Source organism: Zasmidium cellare (genome assembly GCF_010093935.1).
Source record: "Zasmidium cellare ATCC 36951 unplaced genomic scaffold M409scaffold_36, whole genome shotgun sequence".
Lineage (NCBI taxonomy): Eukaryota > Fungi > Ascomycota > Dothideomycetes > Mycosphaerellales > Mycosphaerellaceae > Zasmidium > Zasmidium cellare.
In genome coordinates, this window is record NW_022986980.1 from 142,964 (window position 1) to 165,826 (window position 22,863).

Here is a 22,863-nt window from a genome sequence, read left to right on the forward strand (position 1 = left end):
GGCCGCCATCCGTCACCAGGCGCAGTTGCAAGCAGTGAGTCAAAAACAGGCAGAATGCGAACACCACCAAGAGCCACCGGTCAACAATCAGTAGTAGCCAGCAGCAGTGGGCAGTGGGCAGTGGGCAACAGCTGAGGACGATAGGCGGCCTAGGCGCACGAGGCGTCAATGCAGCGAGTGCAGCGGGCTGAGCTGTGCGGCACAAGCAAAGCAAGCAGGCAGGTAGGCAGAGAGGCGCGGAGACGGGACGAGCTGAGAAAAAGATATATATAAAGGACTTCGCGTTTCCCGCCGTTCAATCTGAAGTAGCCAGCCTGATCCCCATCCCCATTCTTTCTTTTCTCTCTCTCACATGATGAAGAAGAAGACATCACCGCCTGCGGTCTAAGATCTTTTTTCTTTCTTTCTAAAAAAGTGTGCTGTTCCATCCCCATATGATCACATCAACAATCGTGGTCTGTTTCCTTCACTCCAATGCGCCGGTGTGACGGCGTCAGTGGGGTATCTTTGTGCTCGTCTTCTTGTCACAACGCCGGAATCCGCAAAAGTCAGCAATATGAGCCCTTTCTCGACGGCCTAGTGGCGGGAACGGCGACCGTGAGTCGAGGGGGGTTGCTGGCGGCGGTAATCTTCTGGGCGACGGGGCTGCGCTGGATGAGGTTGGCGAGGCGGTTGTGCGATGTAATTGGCGTGAGTATTTCCAGATTGCGAGGTTGAGCCATTGACAGCAGGTTGGCCATTGATGGCCGCCGCAGGGTTCTGCTGCGGGTAATGCGAACCCGCAGCAGGAGGGTATCCGCTAGCAGAAGCTGGTGGGTTAAACTGCTGTTGCTGCTGCTGCGTTGGCACACGAACTGGAGGACGCGGTGCGACAAGAGTAGAGAGGTCGCCCATTTCAGCCTCCCGACCAAGCGTAGGCCCATATCCCGCGAAAGAGAAGACGTTTGGATCGTTGTAAGGCGGAGAGACGTTCTGCGGGTTGCCGTTCATGCCGGCAGGTGGCTGGTATCCGCCATTGGCATAATACCCAGCAGGGCCTCCGCCTGCCATTCCTTGAGGCGGTTGCTGCCCGTCTGTGAACTGATCAGTACATCTGAGCATCTACGGAAGTGGAATGATCGTACAGTCTGGACGCCCAGCGGAGCCGCCGTTGGTAGCGTTAGCGGTGGAGATGGAGCCATAGTTGCTCGTGCCGCTGGCTGGCAAATTCTGTGAGTATAATCCACGTTGAAGACTGCCACATGACTCACTTGAGGGCGCTCGTCGAGAGCCACGGCCCCCGTTCGAAGGGTTGGAGGGCATCTTGCGACGGGGTGGTTGGTGCGGGTCAGCAGGTGAATGCGACAGACTCGGAAGGACCCGAATGAAGTGAAATGTTCTGGAGCAAAGATGATTGTGTTGCGGGAAGCTGCAGAGTAAGGCCTGGCTGCTCAAACAACAATTTGTGGAAGTAAAGGGGACCGGTTTGTTCAAGATGACGAGAAAAGCTGGAGTGGACGTTTCCGTGAGTGGCGGCACTGCGACGACACGACACCTACCAAGGAGCGAGAAGCGGCGGGGTTTGGCGGCGACGCCCCCTCTCACGCTGCAAAGAGTCCAACCCGCCCTTCTAGGGAGGGCGCAACAAGCGATATCGAGCCGACTTACAGCATTCGCGCCCTCCGACAAGGATGTAAACCCTTCATTGTACAATACTCGCAGCATTGTAGCCCATTCATCTCAACTCGCAGTGAGACATAATCCATTGCGAGCTGAGAACGAGCGGTGCCGAAACATTGGGAGTCCCAACTACGAGCTGTACGTCCAGAGCTTCATTCCGATGGTCGGAGGTATACCTGTTCGCGACCAGATACTTGAGAGCTGCCGCAGAGAGCTCATTGAGCTCGAGTCGAGCAGGCCGGACGGAGACGGCCACTCGTGCAGCCAGTCGACTTGTTCGGCTGTCCGCACCCTACCTGCTCCGCCGTTGGGCCAATCGGCCATGCGGCGACTGTAACAGCGACTGCGAATGCCACTGAAACGGCTATCCAGAAACAGATTCCATGCCTCAGTGCTTCGTCACGTGGTGGGGAGGTGTCCAGCTTGCGTCTAAGTTCTCTCTTCTCTTGCACGCTGACGACATGGCTCGGTCTGTCTGCTTGTTCTGGCGAGCCTGAGGATACGATCCCGCCTCAGGCGCCGTGATTCCTGATCTTCGCATGCGTGAGACGAGGTGTGACGACCGTCGTAAGCTCGAAGGGTGCTATTCGCTCGATCTCTTGCAGGGGCGGCCTCCGGGGGGACGGGTCATGCGTGAGACGAGGCCGCTTCGCCGTGGTGTTGGTCGTGCAGTCGCCGTGGCTGAGCTGCAGTCAGGTGTGCATCGGCTTGTAGTGGCCATCGACGATTGGCATGGTGTTAGAGGACCAGGTGTGGGTGTTGTCTCGAGCCATTGGGCCGCGGGAGGTCGGTAGCACTCGAAGGATTATGCAGTCCAGAAGCTCCAGAGTTTCATGTCGCCCGTGTGTGAGCATGTGAACAGTCCCATCGAGCAAGAAGAAGCGAGATGTTGTCGTGTGCGTCCCGACCGGTCAACGCGGCACCGAGGGGGGCGTGGGCGGTTCACGCGTAGCAGGGCCGGGCAGAAGTTCCTCTTTCGAAGCAGACAACGAGAGCAGGACAAACAGCAGAATCCCCATTTCAAACCAAGCCAGATGCCGCAGAATACTCGATGGGATTTATCATTCGCAGTGGTGGGCAGTGGGCAGTGGGCAATAGGCCGCGCTTGGGGGCAACGAGGTGAAGTGCAGCCCCGGCGCTGACCGTCGCCGATCATTGGCCCAAGGGGAGAGCTCCTGCAAGCCCGCATCAGACCATGGCCCTTGCGTCGAGTGGCCGTGGTCCTTCGATAGTACGACACGCAGGATACACTTGTTGGGACGATGACACTCTCCCGACAGGCTAATGGGCTCATCCCGTGAGGTCCGTGAAGGCGAAGGGAGCCTGTGCTTTGTTGTCTCAAAGCAAGCTCCGGGGATCTCAGAAGGGTATATAGGAGGCCTCTTCAGATACTGCCGAGTTTTGTCCCAGATATGTTTTCTCTGCAATGGCAACGCCTTTTCTTTGCGCGAACGACACTCCTTTTGAACATCTGAACCATGCCAGGGCTCTATCTACCCAATATGCCGGAATCGAGGACTTGCTGGATGAGGATCTCTGCAATGAGAGGCTCTTGCAGCTGAACCGGCTGCAGCCGCGAGAGGAGAATTCGATTGCATGGGAGAATCCGGCTTGTTCGCTCCAATACGGTGCGCTCGAATGCTGAGAACTCGAGCATGGTTGTTGCTGATATCCAAAAGGCTTCGTACCCAGCGAATGGTCCCCAACGACGCACGAGACGTATGCCAGTCCACACGACCAGGAGGAGAGCGCCTTCTCAGACTGCTCCTTTGACACGTTCAATTCGGAATCCTCCTATACATGGGGACCGGCACAATCGGAGGAGCCGGAGCCTCAATCGACCAATCTCCCGCGGCTGAGCTGTCGCAAATGTTACAGGAAGTTTGAGAATGCGTACTCGTTGGAGCAGCACGCCAAAGTATCTGGACACCGCATATTTGTTTGCCCTGTACTTGGTTGTGACATGAGCTATACCAGAAGGGATTCGTGGACACGGCACAAGAGATCGCACAATTTGGAGCTCAGGTGCGACCTCTGTCCGGAAGGTGACCAGAAGAGGACGTTCAAGAGGAAAGACCATCTGTTGACCCACCAAAGGAATTGTCACCCGCAAGCCTGTGGGTCGCCGGAAGCGTCAAGCATGTCGAGGCCTTTGCAGCCGACCCAGGCTCCGAGCAAGTGCTCGTGTGCGTGCTCGAATGGTTCAGGCATAGCGTCATCAAATGGGGAAACGCGCGCCACTCTTGAAGATATTGCGGAGATCAAACGGGAGCACCAGGATCGAGACCAGGTACTTCGCGCGCTGACAGAGAAGTTTGACCTGAAATCTTCATCAACAACTGAGGACTTCGCATCCATTCTAGCAGACCTCGTGACGTCGCAGGCCATGAAGCCTGAGCCTTAGAGAGGCGGCGTCGCATCATAGATGATATCGGAGTTCTGTCGTCTTTCGGGCCTTGGCCTTGTTTAACTCATACGAACGTGAGTCGTTGTCGAAGCGACTCACTCCTCTCACACCATCTTGTTCCATCCTAGTCGTGAGCAATTGTAGGTTCAAGAAGCGCACCTTGAAACTGACTGAGGTCGTTTCAGCTTTGCAGGTCCGATTCCATGATCCGGTCAAGTCGTACGGCATGGCTGAGCATGATCTAGGCACGTTTTGATTCGTAGTCGCACAGCCCAGGCAGAGTTTGTGGAGATTCCACACGCCAAGAAGCAGGGGATACGCTCGCTAGGGAAGAAGGCGCGGACGCTTGAGAAAGCGCCGCCCAAGAGACACAGAACTCGGAGACAGGGATGTGAGAGGTGAAGCCACAACAACAAACATTAGAATTGGACCAATTCTTGAGCGCAAGCCGAGAAAGAAAAGTTACTATCGAGTCCAAAAACTGACGCTTGCATGACCTAGAAAACACGTGACAGCGCGCTCCTTCCTTTCTGGGAAACCCATACAAACGCCTGTACACCAGCCCCGCAACCCACGCTCGTAGAGCGCAACCCCTGCTCTCAAATCATGTGACTGTTCATCGAACGACCTCCATCGCCACCATTCACACCACCCTCCTCTGCAGGCAGAGTCCAACCCAGCGGCCTCGGTCCACGGTACTTCTCGAGCAACCTCTTCCTCTGCACATCCTCATCTCGCTGACTCCAAGTCTCCCATGCCTCCACATCACCGTCAAGATCAGACATCTGCTCGCTTGGATATTGCACCACATCGGGGCCAAAAGGCTCGGGAAGAGGTGGCAAAGAAGGCAGTGTGTTTCTCCACGCATCGATGCGCGCTCCTGTCGGTGCATCGCGCACGCTGTCTGCTGGATTATCATCGGGGTGGTCGTGGTAGCCGTATATTTGGAATGGCTGCATTGGCGAGAGGCCGCCAGAATGAGCATCGTCGATGGCCTTGAAGAGGGCTTCTTCCGCTTCTCGCAGAGCCGTCGAATGTTGCATGGATAGGTGCAAGTGGTAGGCGTCGAAATCAGCTTGTGTCCAGGAGGCATCCCAGTCTGGCCAGCCAGGGCTGATGCCTTTGAGATGGTTGCTCAGCTGATTCGTGTATTTTTCATGGTGGGATTTGAAAACAGTCTGGGCTTCTTCGTAGATCGCGAAGGCTCTTAGCCTGGCAGCTAGAAGAGCTTCTTTGCCTTGTTGCTCGGCAGAAGCCTCAAGTTCTCCATTTTTGTTTTCATCTCGAGGGGCTGTGGCGATGCGTTGCCTTTGTTCGGGGAGGAATATGTCATTTTCGGGAAGGGATGCAAGCAGTCGCGCTCGAATGGCGTCCTCATCCATTGCGTCGAGGAGGCGAGCTTGCTCAAGCCGTGGCTTGATGGATTTTGTGATTCCATTACATGCCAACATGAAGACCCTTGATCCGTGATTCTCTTCATCGTTTAACCTGTTGTGATTTGATACAGCTGCTTGCGCTTGCGCTCTAAGGTCAGACACTCGCTGCCTGTCGCGATCTGCGAAACTCAGCGCAACCATGTCGCGTTGCCCTTGCGCAACGATCAAATCGTTCTGTATATTATCGGCTTGACTCCGTAGACTGCGCACTTGGTCGCGCAGGAGCCGGCATTGCTTCCTCTTCTCCCGTAGAATCTCGCCACCGCGAAGGGTGAAGATGATCTCGTTCAGAAAGTCTGGGGAGCGCAGTAGCTGAGTGAGAGTCTCTATGCTGTCATCGTTCTTGCGTTTAGGGGAGCTATACCACGCGCGCTTGGGCGGTTGGGTGGCTGTTGAGACTGATCGAGGTGATGGGCTGGTCGCCGCCCTCTTGCAAACCCCGGCAGGTCTCCAACAACTCTGTGCGCTGCCCTTGCGTGCGTCTATATTGCCCACACGGCTCAAGAGGTTGTCGTATCTAGACACCCTCTTCCATGTCGGCTGTCGTGTAAAGCGCCTCAGCAGACTGGCCCAGCCAGAGTGCAGGTGAGGTTGATGATACTCGGCGCTCAGTCTGAATATTCTCGCCATTGCTATGCAGATGATTTGTTGGAAGACTGACTCGTCAAATCGGTGAGATTCGAAAACGATTTTGAGGTGGACGGAGTTGCTGGTGAAGAGAAGTTTCTTCTTTGTGACAATAATAGCCTTTTCTCATTGTCCTCAAGACTGTTGCACCTATTGTTGCCATTGTTGCGGGTGATTGCCGGTAATAGGGTAGATCAGGCTTTGTTACTGTTAAATTAGCAAGCAAGTTGAGACTTTACTTCGCAGTTTCCTCTAAAGGATCTTAAATTGCCTCGGGATGGTCATGTTTGACGACTGTCGCCCGAAGAATTGGGCTCCTGGCTCTTTGAGCGCAAGTGCGTCGAATGCAGAACAACTTGTTCCCTTCGCGATTGAGTGCACGGCACTTTGGAGAACAAGCGCGACGCGTATCGAGCTGGAACGTCTCATCTTGTAGCCTACCAGTTGTCGTAGGTAGTACCAATAGTGCCATGAGGTCATGAGAGATCGGGGAGTTATGCTGTGCAAACAGTGCAGTGTGCTAGTGAATGAGCCCCGCCCCTTTGGGAAGGGGTGGACGGACTGGCCACGTGATAGAAGCTCATTCACTTTTTGGATGTGCGTCGCGCTCTCAGTCTTCTTCACAAATCCCCAATCTCTCCACAGCTACAGTCGGTCCATACTGTACACCACTTGCGCAGTCGCTTTGCGCTTGTCGGAGATCGCCATGTCGCATGAGAAGAGATTGGCAGTCTCGTCGCGCTCGAGGGGCCCGTCAAACGGTCGCCGGGGAGCTCGACCGGCACAGGTTAGTTCTTTCAATTGACGCACCGAGACCACCTAACGCCATATAGACCGGTCCAAGACCTGTAGAGGAGCAGTATCGAGTCCATCGTGGGTACCCTCCACATCGCCACGCCCGCATTCTACCAGCTAACGACCGCTTCACGCCGAGCCATTCTCCTGCACCATCTGGACCTCGCGCAGTACCATTCGGTGCTCCTCTTCGTCGCCAAGATCCGCCTCGTCGGCGCCGCCAAGGCCCAAACCAAGTCACAAGTTCAAGACTTATCATCCCTCGAGCCAGTGACCTCAGGGAGTTGCTCAGGTCGTCGAGTGCCGAGACCATCTCCCAAATACGAAGAAATCTCCACGAGTTACAGGACGAAGTCAGCAGCCATGTTTCTCGCTCCCCTCACCGCTCAAACTGGTCCACGGATGCTTGGTATAACTTCGCAAATGCAATGCCGGGCATGATCATCGAGACCCCCAACTTCGAGCCACTTGGAGATCCTCGTAGCAACCCTGTCGGATCTAATAATCGTACCGAGACACCCAACGGTCCGATATTCTGTGGCGTTCACCCTCCATTGATCGTGGACAAGCACAAAGACATTAACGGGAACAAGGTCTTGACCGTGGCTTGGTGCGGCACCTATGGAGGCAGAGCATCCGAGCTTATCGAGCTTCTGAAGGGTACTCCAGATTACGAAGCGGTTGCATTCATCGTTGCAGAGGACGGTCCTGTGCCAGAAGAGATCCCGCGGGGTGCGAGAGTTTTCAAGGCGCACACGTTCGAAACATTCTTGAGGGACGAAAAGCGCTACACACTCGTCGACTTTCGCAAGGTTGGGCTGGTGTATTGCCAGAGTGGCATGCGCTGCAGGGGTCGTATCCTGGGATCTGAAAAGGATGAGATTCTCAATCTCGCACATCATCGGCCTGGTCGAGACTTGCAGGACCTACAAAGCAGAGCGACCACCCTAGCTAGCTAGCAGTCGACAGTCTCGTCTTCATCGCCGACGCCACCAACGCAAGACTCTTCACCAGATCACCAACCGAAATCAAAACTTCCTACTGAAGACACCAATGCGGCAGGAACGCCAGTGCAGGTCGTTTCCACGGCCGCCAATCCGTCGGACATGACAAGACTCGCCCAAGGCTTGAACCAGACAGGTATGGACGAACCCACTGGCGAGCTTCCGGCGGGCATGAGCGACCAAGGTGCACCGACAGGTGAGCTTTCTGAAGGCTTTGGTGAACAAGGCGGTGAGGGTATCTTTTGAGTGTTTCAAAGCATTGGTAAGTCTGATGCGAGTCTCCGAGAAAGAACCACTGACAATAATATTCAACCTGCTAGTACTTGTTAATAGGAGAGGATAGACGAGAAATGGACAACCGATGGATGAAGTGAAGTCTGAAGCTCCCGTCCGCTCTTGGCCCAAAGCAGTCGATGACGTAGCTTACTCATACGACCTCGAGGCGGCGGCGAGGTCGAGAGATTCCAAAGCGCGTGAATCAATTGATTCCGTATCTTCCAAATAACTCCAACCCACTGCGCCTCACGACCTTCTTCTTAATGCGCTTTCCCTTCCCCCAGGTCTTCGTCCGGACACTCCACACGTTCAGCAACACCACATTTCGAGCTCCCCCAAGTCCGTTCGCCTCCATAGCCAGACCAGGAACAGCACTGAGAGTTGGCATGCCCATTCCCTTCATCGGATCCCTTTTCTCAACCGCAGAATCACGCAACATGTCGCATCCAGTGCAGAAGAGTGACGGGGAGTGGCAGGCACAGTTGAACCCAGGTATGCACGGCAAATCCCGCTTGATACCCATCAAGGTCAAGGGAATCATGTCCTTCAAAACGCGTACTGACACGTCCTCCCTAGAACAATTCCGCGTCCTCCGCCAAAAGGGCACCGAGGCTCCTTTCAGCGGAAAATACGACAAGCACTACCCCGAAGAAGGCGTCTACACCTGCGTTGGCTGCGAAGCACCTCTGTACAAGGCCGACCAGAAGTTCAAGTCTGGATGTGGGTGGCCGGCGTTCTTTGATACCGTGCCAGGAGCTGTGACGAGGCATACAGACCGCACGTTTGGAATGGAGAGGACAGAGATTGTGTGCAGCAACTGTGGTGGGCATCTGGGACACGTCTTCAAGGGTGAGGGATATCCTACACCAACAGACGAGAGGCATTGCGTGAACAGCGTCAGTCTGAACTTCTCCAAGGGAGATCCTGTGAAAGAGTCGAAAGCATGAAAATGCGGGTTGTAACGATACTATGGCTTGAAGATACCGAAGGAAGCGACATCCTCTCATCGCGTCAGCGAATGGAGTGACATTCTCTCACCGTATCCCGCGCAGGAGGCGTTCGACGTGCCTGGCATGCCATGACCGTGACCGCGACATGTCATTCGCGCTTGGTCGTAATGTGTGTAAGCTTTGGTAATTGCGCCATCGCCGTGCAGGTTCAGGGTGAAACCAAGACGGCAGCATGTAGGAATCCAGACCGCCTCGTTGACCGTGACTCGATATGTGAACGACACCATGTGTTTTCTGACGTCTCGAGACTGCGGCGAAGACTGGCAGGAGGCTGCTGACGATGAGCGAGTGTTGGCTGACGAGGAGGTGGAAGAAGGTGAGTAGTCGCGAAGCAGAGAAAGGAGATGGCGGCGGTAGCGCCGGTACCCGACATATTCACACTCACCGCGACTCTGCGTTCAATCTTCCCTTTGACTGCGCCCACTGCACAAAACATGCCACCCAACACCCTTCCCCATAACACCGCCATTCATGTCGACGCTGGGTGTTCGCGGCAAGTCGCTGACTCCAACCGTCAACCCAGCAGGATCCGAAACCGATGAACCGTCCTCCAGCGTCCTGAGCAGACAGCCAAGCCAAGATGTCGGTGACGCAGGCAACGTCCTTCCCACCTTGAGCCAGCGCCTACGGCATACGAGCTCGATACTCGCAATCTCAATCTCCGAAGAGCACATCTATGCGGGAACACAGGGCGGGGAGATCCTGGTATACAGCTTGAGCACCTATGAGCGGATTGCAGTGATAGAAGGGCATCGGGGCAGCGTACTGGGGCTTTGCCTGTCACACAACCAGTACTTGCTATTCTCCAGTGCTGGCGACCGCATTGTCAACGTCTGGAGCACCAAGACTCTGAAGAGAGTGTCCTGCCTCTACTCGTCCTTCGACGTAGGGGATGTCTTCTGCGTCGCCTACTCGACTGCCCTGCAGACTGCATACCTTGGGGCGCAGAATACCACCATCCAATGGTGCAAGATAGCACAAGAGGGAGCTAAAGGTTTCCCACTTTCTCTACGCAGCGAAGATCGCTTCTTCGACTCTGCAGGCCCTGGAGGTATTAGAACACCTCGGCCACCAGGGTCGGACATCACCCCTAGACATGCAAAGGGAGGAGATGTGATAGAGATTGGGAAGGAGAATGTCAGGCACTTTGCACATTATGGCTATGTCTACTGCATGCTGTTGACAAGAGATGGAGTGCCGGAGTGGACAGGAAAGGAGACTCTGGTGACTGGAGGAGGAGATGGCGTGGTCAAGCTCTGGAAGCTTGATGGGAAGAACGGCGGTGCCATTGAAGAGCTCTACACACTGGACGATGGGAGGGAGGAGGGCCATGCAATACTTTCCATCGCCTTGGAGGGAACCTTCGTCTACTGTGGCAGGAGCGGTGGAGAAGTCGACGTGTGGGATCTCGAAACCCGTCAGCTTGTGCGAAACATGAAGGCCCATCGAGACGACGTATCCACCCTCTGCTTTGGTGGCGGCTTCCTCTTCACCGCTGCCAACACAGGCTACGTCAGGAAGTTCGATAGGCAATATCAGCTCAAGAACCGATTAAAGGCTCACGACGGCCGAGTACTGGCATCCGCATTCTCGTGGTACAAACAGAGACCGATCTATGTGACTGGTTCCAATGATCAGAGCGTTGCCGTCTGGGACGTCAGCGATTGCATCCGAGCGACTCCTGCTGGCGGGAAGACGAGCAACGAGCAATTGGTGGAACTACTCGGACGCTTCGTATCGCACAGGACAGTCTCTTCTGATCCACGGCACAAGGCAGACTGCCGGAGAGGAGCTTCATTCCTTCGCTCAGTCTTCAAGAATTTTGGTGCACACACTGAAATGCTGCCCGCCGACGATCCTGCTAATCCGATCATTCTGGCTCGATTCCGTGGCAACCCAGCAACTGCTGCGAACCGCAAGAAAATCCTGTTCTATGGACACTACGACGTTGTAGCTGCGAATAATACAAGCGGCAAGTGGATCTGCGACCCATTTACGATGGAAGGCATCGATGGCTATCTGTACGGACGAGGCACGTCTGACAACAAGGGACCGATCATGGCTGCCATATTCGCGTGCGCTGAGCTCACGAGTCAGCAAGCTTTGAACTCAGACATCGTCTTCTTGATTGAAGGCGAAGAGGAGTGTGGCTCACGTGGGTTCGAAAAGGCTGTCAGAGCCAGCAAAGATAAAATTGGCCACGTCGATTGGATCCTACTCGCCAACTCCTACTGGCTCGACGACCGGATACCATGCTTGACGTACGGACTACGGGGTGTGATTCATGCCACCGTGCAGATTGAAAGCAGCCACCCAGATCTACACAGTGGTGTGGACGGCAGTGCTCAGCTGGATGAATCGTTGAAAGATCTTGTGTTGTTGCTAGGCACCCTCACTGGCAAGAATGGCGAAGTCAAGATTCCAGGCTTCTATGACCCTGTACCTGAAGTAGGCGAGAAGGAAGCTGAACTATACGCCGACATCACGAACGCTCTTGTCCAGCGAAACCCAGATCTGGGTGATCCTGATGCATTGGCTTCATCTCTCATGAGACGATGGCGGGAGGCCTCTCTCACTATTCACCGCTTCCAAACGTCTGGACCGGACAATGCCACAATCATCCCGCGAATGGCGAAGGCGGCGCTGTCCATGCGGCTGGTACCGAATCAAGAGGCCGCAGAAGTTGCGCAGGCTCTTCGAGATTATCTTGAGGCAAAGTTCGAGGAGCTTGATTCAAGCAACCGTCTTACCATAACCATCGATCACTTGGCAGAGCCTTGGTTGGGGGACTGGACCAACGAGATCTTCAAGACGCTGGAAGAGGCCATCATGGAAGCTTGGGGTCCTGTCGACCAGAGTCGGCGACGAAAATCTTCAGTCGCGCCATTGAAAGTGACCATCCCTCATCACACAAACGGCTACTTCGCTACAAAACCATCGCCAACGACTTCGGCCTCATTGGCTAATGAGAGTCTGACTCCAATCCCTACCCAACCCTTGACACCTCTCGCCGAAGTCACAAGCAAGCTCGAAGAGATCGCACCCACATCTCCGACGAGCAACTCAAGACCGAAGCAGCGCAGAAAGCCGCTGTACATTCGCGAAGGCGGCTCGATCCCTGCTATACGGTTTCTCGAGAAAGAGTTCAATGCTCCCGCAGCCCATCTTCCATGCGGACAGGCTAGCGATTCGGCGCATCTGGACAACGAACGTCTCAGGCTGAAGAATCTCTACAAAAGCAAGGAGATCTTCTTCAAGGTCTTCAGAGACCTGCCGCAGAAGTGAATTGAGACACGGCGCTGTCTTACCATCCCGATGACGACGTCTATGTCGCTTGTACTATTAGGAGTGAGACTGTTTGCTGTCTTGATAGAGCGGCAAAAGACATGTCTTGACGACGCAATTGCTGCCGTGGCTTTGCACGGTGGTATAAATGTAGACTATTGGAAACCAGAAAACATGGCATCCATCATCCCGTCGTTTTCCAAATCATTCTTGCTACCATCCACCATGACTACAGAGTACGAGAACGAGAAGAAGCGCTTCACAGAGCGGTACCTCAGTCGCGATACCAAAGACCAACAAGGCGGACGTACAGAAGAGATCCGCATGACACCACTCTGCTCACTTGCCGTTGCGCATACAGCTACACAGTCAGTCCTGCCTCAGTATGGTCTTCTGGGATTCCACGCTGGTCAGTCAGAGGAGATCAGCGAGAAAGAGCCGATTCTACTCAACATCAACGCACCCAACTCGACCTTCATCTGCGGCTCTCAGGGCTCAGGCAAGAGCTATACCTTGAGCGCGATGCTCGAGGATTGCGTCCAGAAGAACAAGTCTTTGAACAAGCTCAAGGAGCCTCTCGCCGGCGTCGTCTTCCACTACGACAATGACTCTCACACCGTCGCTGAGGCGGCTCACCTGTGTTCCCTGGGAATCAAAGTCCGCGTCCTGGTGTCCAAGAGCAGCGCCGCTACGAATCTCAAGCAACGCTACCTGACGGTATCTGGCGCAGCCAAGAACCTGACCGTGGAAGACTTCGTGCTACAGGACCGCCACCTCAACGTCGAGCGCATGCTGAAGATGATGGCCTTCGACGAGTCGGAGGGGACGGTGCCTCTGTATATGGAAGTCATTCAGCGCATCCTGAGGGAGACGGCCATCACCGGTCAGCAGTTCTCATTTCAGAAGTTCATGTGGGACCTCAAACAGGAGAGGTTTTCGCCAGGCCAGGAGGCTATGATGAACATGCGCCTCAACTTGCTCCAGAGCTTCATGCCGAAGTTCGCCACTGAGCTTGGCAAGGATCTCTTCAACATCGCGCCAGGAACTCTCACTATTGTTGACTTCAGCGATCCACTCATCGACCAGTCGAGCGCCTGCGTCCTCTTCGACACTTGCCTAGCCCTCTTCAAGGAGAACCGTCCCAAGTCTGGCCTAGTCGTAGCATTGGACGAAGCCCACAAGTTCCTCAACAAGGGCGCTGCGGCCGCGAACTTCACAGAGCGCCTCCTCCAAACCATTCGAGAACAGAGACACAACGCAACTCGAGTCATCATCGCCACCCAAGAACCCACCATTTCCGAGACCTCGACCTCTGTGGGACTTCCATTGTCCACCGCTTCACATCCCCTGCATGGTTCAACTCGATCAAAGACCATCTCGGAGGAGTGTCATCTCTAGTCACCGGGGCTGGTGATCGAAACGAGGTTTTCAGCAGGATTGTGGATTTGAATGTCGGTGAGAGTTTGGTGTTCTCACCCAGCTCGTTTGTGGGACTGGAGGGAGAGGAGAGGAAGCCGAAGAAGTTGGGGAGTGGGATTTTGAAGATGAAGACGAGGTTGAGGGAGGGGATTGATGGTGGGAGGAGTATTATGGCTGCTGGGGCTGGAGAGGGGAAGAAGGATGAAGAGTAAGTGCCTCGCAAACGTTGCTCAGGCTTTTGGCTAACAAAGAAATGCAGTCCTACGCCGGTGCCAATGTGCGATACAGGCTTGACTGAGTCTTTCTAGACTACTGCACAGCTGCTCTCCGATCGACTGCACGCCAAAACGAAGCCTCAGCAGCCACCTTCGGCCTCCTCGTTTCCACGACGACATCGTCCAAGGCTTTGCAACCCGCATGCAAGCCTTGCGCAAGCCTTTTACGGCCCTTCTCATCAAGATCGACTAGCCATGTATTTTGGCTGGACTTGACTTCATGACATCGTGCTCCGAACATGTCCACGAGTGCTCGGTTGGTGTTCTGATGGCATGGCGTTTAGTTGGGTGGGAACGATGAAATTTGCACGTATAAATGCACCGGCCCCTGTTTGTTTTACATGTGAGGGACACCGAAGGACTGGACAATACCTAGAAGCAGTGACAATGAAACTTCTCTTGCTGGTCTCCCTCCTCGTTCCGGCGTCATACGCCACAACTTTCCCAACATGCACCAAGCCTGATGTCGAAACTGTAACTTTCTCATCTGCTCATCCCCAACGACCGCTGCCAGACTAACAGCGAAACGAACACAGTTCGGCTCCGAACCCAACAACCCTCTCGTCCAGCAAGGCAACAAAGCGCCCGTCATCAACGGCATCGACTTCACAGAATGGGTTCTCGGCGTAAGTCACTCCCAGCTGTCCTTCGACTACTCCAACATCTTCCCAGCTAACTTCACCCTCCCCATTCCAGCGCACCGCCCCAATCCTCACCCCAGCATCGCCCCCAAACCTCATAGGCGTCAGCTTCATCGGCAACCTCCTCTCCGGCAACCCCACAGTCTACCCTCGCGCCTCCTTCTACGCCGTCGATGCCGTCAAATCCTTCACCCTCTCGTCCCTCCGCTACGGCTGCTTCATCACCAGCGCCGTCGGGTCCGGCCTCGCCGCGACGCCTTGCACGGTGAGCGTGTCGGGATACACGCCCGATGGAAAGCAGACTTCAGAGGAGACGTTTTCGTATACGCCGGGGACGTTGCAGAGTCCGCCGATGGGCAGCAAGGTGTTTGAGGGGTTGAGGGGGTTGGTGAATGTTACGTTTGAGGTTGTTGGGGCGGGGATTGTGCCGGTGCCGATTGTGGTTTTTGCGTTGGATGATGTGGCGGTTTGTAGGTATTATAAGTAGAGGATGGAGTAGTTGTTGACGGTGAAAGAGCTATCGGGGGAGTAAGAGCTCGAAGCTGGGGAGTTGATATGACAGGTTGCCCGTGCTCGATGCTTTTGATCTTTTGGTACACCCTTCAGTCTACTCATACATGTCCTTCTCAACGCCAGTGATCCACTCGTTTACGCAGGCTTCGTGTACACGCAGTAAATGCTGCCCTTATCCGCATCCACACCTCCATTCACATACGTAGCATCGCCGAACTCTTCCCTAGCGTTCTCGATCCAGTACTTGCAGAAGTCCTGAGCTTGGTCGTCTGAGGTGATCTGCCGAAAAAAACCATTAGCGTTCCAGACAAATATCTGGATCATATTGAGTACTTACCGCACAAGAGCACTTGCCCTCAACGCAATGCGAATCTTGGAATCGTCTCCTGGCCTCTGCTTGCACGGCTTCATTTGGAGTGACGTTCACGCCTTGGGCTTCGATGCTGGGTGCCGAGCAGGGCTCTTTGCAGGCATCGTCGGATGTGCATTGATCTTGACGGACCAGGAGGCTGCCAGCGAAGGCAGCTCCGGCGAAGATGAGTTGGCTTAGGAGGCGCGTCGAGACCATGGTTGTGGTTGATAGATGTTCGAAGTTTGGGATGTTGATCTTGATGTTCTGTTCAGTTGAAGATCTAAGAGACAGTTAAGCCAGCGTCTTTATAAGATTTACGCTTCTCCTTTCCCATCCTAAACATGTCCTCCCGTCTGGTTTCCATGATCATCCATCATGTTTCGCATCCAAGCCGAAGTAATGGCTCCTCGCGGGTACCGAACGCCCAGTCGCATTTTACCATAGACTTCACAATCCCTGCTAGACCACTCTGTTAGCCTCCTGAATCATCTCGCGGCAGAAAATATAAGTAAGCCCTAAGGATTCGAATGGTATAGACCCGCTTCAGGGCACTGTAGACTTGGGTTTGGAAATTTGGTCAATGCCTTGGCAGGAGGCTGTATCCATGACCGAATACGAGGTATCTGGGGTTATGATGACCATATGGCCGCCACGATTGCTGATTCTGGGATTATCTGGAGATCGAAATGCTCATTGCTGTTTGGTTCCGTTGTGGGCTGCGAGGCTATGGCAGCTTCGGTCATGGTATTGTGTGTTGTTCTTTCCACTCGAGTTCTCCCTCTCTCCGATCAGAATGAAAAATTCTTGGCACTCGATTCGGATATGTGGCTCTCGAGACGTCTCTCTTCTGGACACAAAACCGGCTGTTGTAATCGACGTTTGGCCAAAAGGTGTTGCTGTTGGATGCCGAGACGAGGGGACTACTCACGGCCACTCCGTGATCCAAACATCCCCTAAATATGCAGATGACCAAGCCAAAGAAAGTCGGACGTGAAGCAGTCTTGGTCGAACTCTTGCGAGTGGTGTTGTAAGAAGGAGAAAGATGCCTCAGGCTGGCCAGATGTTTCACAGCCTCAAAAATCAAGCCACATCCCGTCCCTAGTCCAACAACCCAACCTCCTCGGCCTCGGTCGAACCATCTTTCCTTCCTCCTCCCCCTCCCCACTGCAATGCACTGCTGCACCTCATCCTCAGCATGTCGCTAATGGGCAGCAGCAGCGGCACCAACAACATGATCTCTCGCCTGAAAACCACAACCCTCACCGCCTGTTTCCGGCGAGGCTTCAAAGTGCGACACAGAACTCGCGATGCATCACCTTCATTCACCCTCTTTCTAGCCTTACCCGCGGAGATCCGAGAGCGCATCTACGAGGCGTGCTGCGACAACGACCGCAAAATCCTCGAGGAGCATTTCATCTCAGCCAAACCACCGCCGGAACCGGCTGTTGCGTGTGCGTCGCGACAGCTCAGGAAGGAAGCACTGCCTGTGTTCTATCGGCATTATCGATTTCCCGTCACATTCAGTTCTGGGACTCTCATCAACAATGGCTATCTTTCCCCATCGCTGGAGTGGCGTGCGGCGAGGTGGCATCACCGACTGGACCCTGGCAAGTTGAGGATGATTCGGAGGCTGGAGCTACATTATTGCTTTGGGAGGTTCCAGGTCGACTTTGATGCGAGGAGTAATACTTATTCTGTCGAGCAGACGGCCTGGGGTTCGAGGAGGCTGGTTGATGTGCATCCTACTGAGGAGAAGCAGCAACTATTGGCGCTTGTGCAGTCTCTTATTGATCATCTTGTTGCGGCCCCGGGAGTTGGTGCTTTTACCGCGCATGATTTCGATCGCTTGGAGCTGGAGGTGGTGCCTGAGCATGACCAGTCGAAGAAATTACACTGAGAGTCGGTGCTAATTCAGAGGATTCTGAACATGAAGTGTCGCAGAGCTTGCAGCAAGGAAAGCAAATCTCTGTATCTGGACTGGGCATCCTGGACGATCTGTTGCGGCACCATGACCAGAATCGAAGTATATCTGGATGGTCTCACCTGGCCGCATATAAGGTCAAGACTGGCTAGGACGACTACTGCGCTCGATAAAGCATCAACCTACCTCGAGGGCTCGAGTAGGGGGACAATTGGACAAGAACCAATCGAAGGACGTTCGAACGAAGCATTGCCAGTGCAAATGGATACTTGCAAATGGTAGTAAGGCCTCATAGCACATTCTGTTCGATCACATTGATCGTATGCGGCACTGGAATCAACGGCGTCGTCGAACTGGTCGCCGAAGAGGTCGTCGACAACGTGACAGGCGGAAGCACACAGCTCCCGTTCCCCTTGCCGCCACCCGCGCCGGTAGGACCTGCAGCCGTGCTCGTTGCGTTGTACAATGCAAACGGCGGCGTCGACGTCGACGGCCCGGTCTCGTTCTTCCTCAAAACCTCATCTGCCGGAATCAACCACGTCGTGACCGTCGAGTTGGGCACGACCCCTTCCCAGACGTTGGCACTTCCCGTAAACTCGAGCCTCACATTCTCGGTGCGGTTCAGGTTGTTCACGAACACGATCGCCCAAGATCTATCTGGGTTCTGAGCGGCGATGAGGTTGAACTGATTCGGCTTGAGGTGGTTGCCTTCATTACCTTTGAGCACACGGTAATTGAAAGCTCCCCGGCGGATGAAGCGGCTGAACTGGCCGACGACGTAGTAGTCGTTGGTCTTGAGGTATGAGGTGGACGAGTTGACGATGATCTGGGCGAAAGTCAGCTCGCTCACCATATCCAGAAGAGCCATTCGAAAACTCACAGCCCCTTGACAACCAGCACAACCACCATACGGCGAATGAGGCCCAAAATCCGGATCCGTCGCCAAAACCCACATGCTCGCCCCCGCCGCCCCATGCTGCACGGCGGGCACAAAAGCATTCACGACCTGCCAATTCAACGCCGCTGTCTGCGGCAGGTAATTCGAGCATTCGGTCATGAATTGCGGCGTCTCCGGATACGCATAGTTGAAATCATCCATCACGGAGTAATTCGCGAGATAGGCATAGCAATGCCACGCCGCGGCATCGACGTACCCCTCAGCGCGCTGCAGCATTTGCGAGGGGTACATGGGCTGGTCGGTGTTATGGTCATAGGCGAGAAGAGCGATATCACGGTCCTTCAAAACAGTTCCAAGACCGTGATTGAGGATATCCGCGCCGTCAGCGCTGTCGAGGTACATACACGGATATCCACCCTTATAATTCAACGGCTCATTCATCAGCGTCAACCCATTCACCCGCACGCCACGGCTCGCATAAGCATCGAGATATTTCGTGAAATACTCAATCGCCTGCGGGATATACTGCCGATCGAAGGAATTATTCAGCACATTGTAGGACGTGCCCGCGTCCAGGTTCGGCGCGATGAAGAGCCCGTTGTGTTTCATCCAGCCGGGATACGACCACGGGGATCCTATCCGGAAGACGTCGGATTTGTACGAGCCCATTCGGGCGAGCATCTCGAGCATCGCTGTGCCGTCTTCGCCGAGATCGAAGTTTGAGAGGGAGAGATCCGGTTGTCCTTCGTTGAACCCCGGGCCGTTGTCGTCGAAGGAATACTGTCGTCCGCTCATATCTGAGGAGCCGATCGTGTGGCGCATCATGCCCATGTTGTTCCCCTCGGGGCTGAACAGCTCTTTCAAAACTTGGTCTTGTAATTCAGGCGTGAGGCGATTCAGGACTTCGACGGAGGAGTCCGTCCAGGAGTAGCCGAAGCCTACCATTTCCTGCCTCTTGCCGGGCAAATCGTCGATCAAGATCGTCCGGGGTGGAGGACACGCCTGCGTTGTGTTTGTGCCATCTTCGAGCACGGGGGGTTTGCCGTGCGCGAGTTGGCGGGTGGTGTTTTGTTTGAGGGGGATGAAGGCGTCAGTACTTGGTTTTAGGTGACGTTAGCTACGTGATGGGAATCTTGAAAGTGGTATGGTCTTGTCTTACACGAATGACTGCGCCTTCAAGACTGGATTGTTCACATCTCCAATTCCACCGGATGGACCATTGCCACCAGAACTTCCTAGATTCTTGATAGACTGCGCGAAAGAGAGGAGTGGAAGTAGCGTCGTTAGAAGGTAGATCAAAAGCATGATTGCATTTGGGAGAGTCCAAACGAGTGTGTAAGGGAGAGATGCAAAAGAGTGTTTGAAACGAAATACTAGAACAAGATCATAACGAGAAAGAGTGTTGCGCAGAGCTATAGACGTTGAAAGACGTTGAAAGAGAGTGCAGAGGTACTTGTATCACTGTGACTACTCAGGTCCCTGAGCACGACACCCGCAGTCTCGGCGTGCAGCGTTGACATGGTTTTGAGGAAGCTTGCCGTCTCGGGGGAGCAGGATAACCTGGTCGACAGCGAGAGCTTATCCAAAACGCATGGTCAAAATCTTAGACTGAGTATCGCGAGTTCAATGGAGATGTTCAAGAGGCCAAGTCGACAAAAAGTGGTCGGCAATTTCCGTGATTTTGATTTCCCCTGCCTTTGAGGCAAGACAAAGGCTCGCAAAGTTCCACGACCACTGTCTCGTCGCTCCAGAGACCGTGGCTACTACTCTACTTCATAATGTTCGCTCCAATGCGTCTCCCGCTGAGAGCTGCCAGTGCAGCCGTGTAACCGTAAGAAGCCACCTCCATGAGCAGGCCGTTCCCTCTATGCATCGTTAGTCATTTAAGTGCCTCCAGGTGCGATCTGAGTGGAATCTGTGATGAGCTTTGTGATCTTGCCGATGGCAATGGTCTGACCCTGATCTCTGAGGGTGAAGCGACCAAGCTGAGGGTAGTCCTCGAAGCGTTCAACACAGACCGATCCAGCACCACCGATGACCTCGAGGCGAGCGATGATGTTCATTCCTTGCTTGGCGAAGCCCGGTGGCTTCTTTGACTTTCGGTTGGTCTTGGGCTCGAGTTTGTGAAGCAGCTGCGCGAAGGTGACTTCTTCTGTGGCCGAGTGCACGTGAAGCACACAGTTGAAACCAGCGGAGAGGATAGACTTGAGCTCCAGTAACCGAATCTGCGCCTCGAAAGATTGGACGCAATGCACGGGGCGCTTTGGGGAGCAGAGCACGAAACCGGGGAGGATATCTTCTTCTTCAGCACCCTTGATGCGCATGCGAATCTGCTCACCACAAACAGCGTGTGCAATTTCGTCTTCGGTCTCTCCATACAGAGCCGAAATTTGAATCTCTGCCTTGTTAGGCATCATGAGGTATTTGTTCTCCTTCTTGATGAAACCAGCCTCGATCTTGCCTTCGATCATGGTACCCATATCCCTGTACTTGGCGGCAATGGGCATCATAAAAGGTGCGTTGAGCTTGCGTTCGAGCGTCTTCATCGAATCGAGGTAGTCGAGAAGTGAAGGGGCATCGTTCCAAGGAGCAACTTCTTTGGGCACCCTTGTCCTGATACCAACCGTGGTTTGTGCGGAGATGGGCATGAAGGTAAGATCTGTCTTTGGGTTGTATCCAAGACCCTTCAAGAAAGTCGTGAGCTTGGTTGTGCATTCCTTATATCGCTCTTCAGACCAGTTGACAGTTGGATCGTCCATCTTGTTGACCGCGACGACGAGCTTGTTGACACCTTGAGTCTTGGCAAGCACAGCGTGCTCTCGAGTCTGGCCTCCCTTTTCGAATCCCGTTTCGTACTCGCCTTTACGTGCAGAGATGACAAGAACACCAACATCGGCTTGTGAAGCGCCTGATACCATGTTTGGAACGTACGTCTTGTGTCCAGGGGCGTCCAGGATAGAGTAACGTCTTGCCTCCGTCTCGAAGAAGCCTCGTCCGACTTCGACAGTCTTTCCCTTTGCTCGTTCTTCCTTGGTCTGATCCAGAGCCCATGACAGATACCACGACTCACGTCCAAGTTCCTTTGCGTCTCTCTTGTACTTGTCCATTGTTCTTTCGTCTACCATGCCAGTCGCATAGAGAATGCTGCCACCCAATGTACTCTTTCCAGCATCAACGTGTCCCAAGAAAATAACATTGACGTGCTCTTTTCCGTACATCTCAGAAAGTGCCTCTTCGTCAACTTCATTTGCCTGCTCCTGAGCGACCATGTCCGCTCTCCTAGCTTCGGCACGCTGTTCAGCCCTGGAGGGCGAGGATCGACCAGAGGCAGTTGGTGAAGTGTTGCCGCTGCCGCTGCTTGCTGGGGTTGATTCACCGGTCTTCTCGATGGCCTTGGAGGCGGTGACTTTGGTTCCAGCATCTGGAGTTTCCTTGCTAGCAGTCTCTGCTGCTGGTGCTGCCTTGGTATCTTTGGTTTCCTTAGCAGGGGCAGCAGCCGGCGTACCCAGAGATAGGACCTTGGTGCCACCAGTCTTCTCAACCTTGGGCGCTGCAGCTCCAGTGTCTGTAGCGCTCAACGAGAGGGTCTTGACGGGAGCAGCACCGGTGCCATTAGCTGGCGCGGCAGGCTTGGGCGGTTGTGCGGCAGGCTGTTGCTGTGCAGTTGGGAGGGCCTCCCCTCGCTTGGCAATCATGGGCGTCTGTCGTTGGTGAGGTGGAACATATGCCTGCTGCTGCTGCTGCTGAGGTGGTTGTTGATACTGCTGATACTGGCCGCCATAGCCCTGGCCCTGGCCTTGTCCATACTGAGGATAGCCACCTTGCTGACCATAGCCATACTGCTGGTACTGCTGACCGTATCCTTGCTGGCCGTACTGCTGGTAGCCGTTGTACTGCTGGCCATATCCGTACTGCGAATACTGCTGGCCGGGCGTGAAAGACTGGGCGCCTGGCGTAAAGCTTTGTGCGCCTGGTGTGAAAGTGTTGCCTCGAGCAGCGTTCTTGAGGTTCATCTGCTGCTGGGCCTGGTTGGCGAGGTCATCGGCGGCATCCTCCCACGAGTCTGGCTGTCCGTTGGCCATGGTGAGTCAATCTTCAGCGTCCTTGGCGCACGCAGCGGTGGGAGTGGGTGAAGGTGGGTGGTCGACGAGGAGAAATTCCTCGTCAGCGTCGTCGTCGGCGTCAATTCGGCTCGCGGGGTGTTGCTGGTGAGGAGGCGGTCGAGGACAGGCGTTGGGCCGATGACGATGGTTGGATTGAGAGGGCGAGGTGTCGGCCATCTTTTTCGTGCAGTGGCGGGGTTGGGCTTCACGTGCTCGTGTGAAAGCTTCGTGTTTTGGTGGGG

At 54.5% G+C, this 22,863-nt stretch overlaps 12 protein-coding genes across 12 annotated transcripts; 7 read left to right on the plus strand and 5 right to left on the minus strand.

Moving 5' to 3' along the window:
• Window positions 1-576: 576 nt before the first annotated feature.
• M409DRAFT_58380 (uncharacterized protein) lies at window positions 577-1,302 on the minus strand (the record flags this gene model as incomplete). The annotated part of the gene is made up of 2 exons (XM_033813896.1): window positions 577-1,073; window positions 1,125-1,302. The coding sequence occupies 2 exons, from the start codon at window positions 1,300-1,302 to the stop codon at window positions 577-579; spliced, it is 675 nt and encodes a 224-aa protein (XP_033663160.1).
• Window positions 1,303-3,085: 1,783 nt separating this feature from the next.
• On the plus strand, window positions 3,086-3,906 carry M409DRAFT_27275 (uncharacterized protein; the record flags this gene model as incomplete). Its single annotated transcript, XM_033808500.1, has 4 exons — window positions 3,086-3,287; window positions 3,339-3,577; window positions 3,637-3,684; window positions 3,757-3,906. The coding sequence occupies 4 exons, from the start codon at window positions 3,086-3,088 to the stop codon at window positions 3,904-3,906; spliced, it is 639 nt and encodes a 212-aa protein (XP_033663161.1).
• A 759-nt stretch (window positions 3,907-4,665) lies between these two features.
• Window positions 4,666-6,132, minus strand: M409DRAFT_27276 (uncharacterized protein; the record flags this gene model as incomplete). Its single annotated transcript, XM_033808501.1, has 1 exon — window positions 4,666-6,132. One exon carries the CDS (start codon window positions 6,130-6,132, stop codon window positions 4,666-4,668), a length of 1,467 nt encoding a protein of 488 aa, XP_033663162.1.
• A 703-nt stretch (window positions 6,133-6,835) lies between these two features.
• Window positions 6,836-8,174, plus strand: M409DRAFT_27277 (uncharacterized protein; the record flags this gene model as incomplete). Its single annotated transcript, XM_033808502.1, has 3 exons — window positions 6,836-6,916; window positions 6,963-7,833; window positions 7,894-8,174. The coding sequence occupies 3 exons, from the start codon at window positions 6,836-6,838 to the stop codon at window positions 8,172-8,174; spliced, it is 1,233 nt and encodes a 410-aa protein (XP_033663163.1).
• A 467-nt stretch (window positions 8,175-8,641) lies between these two features.
• M409DRAFT_27278 (uncharacterized protein) lies at window positions 8,642-9,151 on the plus strand (the record flags this gene model as incomplete). Its single annotated transcript, XM_033808503.1, has 1 exon — window positions 8,642-9,151. The coding sequence occupies one exon, from the start codon at window positions 8,642-8,644 to the stop codon at window positions 9,149-9,151; it is 510 nt and encodes a 169-aa protein (XP_033663164.1).
• A 534-nt stretch (window positions 9,152-9,685) lies between these two features.
• M409DRAFT_27279 (uncharacterized protein) lies at window positions 9,686-12,499 on the plus strand (the record flags this gene model as incomplete). Its single annotated transcript, XM_033808504.1, has 1 exon — window positions 9,686-12,499. The coding sequence occupies one exon, from the start codon at window positions 9,686-9,688 to the stop codon at window positions 12,497-12,499; it is 2,814 nt and encodes a 937-aa protein (XP_033663165.1).
• Window positions 12,500-12,724: 225 nt separating this feature from the next.
• Window positions 12,725-14,226, plus strand: M409DRAFT_27280 (uncharacterized protein; the record flags this gene model as incomplete). The annotated part of the gene is made up of 3 exons (XM_033808505.1): window positions 12,725-13,853; window positions 13,898-14,126; window positions 14,178-14,226. 3 exons carry the CDS (start codon window positions 12,725-12,727, stop codon window positions 14,224-14,226), a joined length of 1,407 nt encoding a protein of 468 aa, XP_033663166.1.
• Window positions 14,227-14,580: 354 nt separating this feature from the next.
• M409DRAFT_27281 (uncharacterized protein) lies at window positions 14,581-15,321 on the plus strand (the record flags this gene model as incomplete). Its single annotated transcript, XM_033808506.1, has 3 exons — window positions 14,581-14,667; window positions 14,730-14,819; window positions 14,890-15,321. 3 exons carry the CDS (start codon window positions 14,581-14,583, stop codon window positions 15,319-15,321), a joined length of 609 nt encoding a protein of 202 aa, XP_033663167.1.
• A 161-nt stretch (window positions 15,322-15,482) lies between these two features.
• On the minus strand, window positions 15,483-15,915 carry M409DRAFT_58386 (uncharacterized protein; the record flags this gene model as incomplete). The annotated part of the gene is made up of 2 exons (XM_033813897.1): window positions 15,483-15,626; window positions 15,685-15,915. The coding sequence occupies 2 exons, from the start codon at window positions 15,913-15,915 to the stop codon at window positions 15,483-15,485; spliced, it is 375 nt and encodes a 124-aa protein (XP_033663168.1).
• Window positions 15,916-16,894: 979 nt separating this feature from the next.
• On the plus strand, window positions 16,895-17,596 carry M409DRAFT_27283 (uncharacterized protein; the record flags this gene model as incomplete). Its single annotated transcript, XM_033808507.1, has 1 exon — window positions 16,895-17,596. One exon carries the CDS (start codon window positions 16,895-16,897, stop codon window positions 17,594-17,596), a length of 702 nt encoding a protein of 233 aa, XP_033663169.1.
• A 313-nt stretch (window positions 17,597-17,909) lies between these two features.
• M409DRAFT_58387 (glycoside hydrolase family 30 protein) lies at window positions 17,910-19,823 on the minus strand (the record flags this gene model as incomplete). Its single annotated transcript, XM_033813898.1, has 3 exons — window positions 17,910-18,446; window positions 18,501-19,614; window positions 19,678-19,823. 3 exons carry the CDS (start codon window positions 19,821-19,823, stop codon window positions 17,910-17,912), a joined length of 1,797 nt encoding a protein of 598 aa, XP_033663170.1.
• A 578-nt stretch (window positions 19,824-20,401) lies between these two features.
• Window positions 20,402-22,600, minus strand: M409DRAFT_69194 (uncharacterized protein; the record flags this gene model as incomplete). Its single annotated transcript, XM_033818176.1, has 1 exon — window positions 20,402-22,600. The coding sequence occupies one exon, from the start codon at window positions 22,598-22,600 to the stop codon at window positions 20,402-20,404; it is 2,199 nt and encodes a 732-aa protein (XP_033663171.1).
• Between the last annotated feature and the right edge of the window lie 263 nt (window positions 22,601-22,863).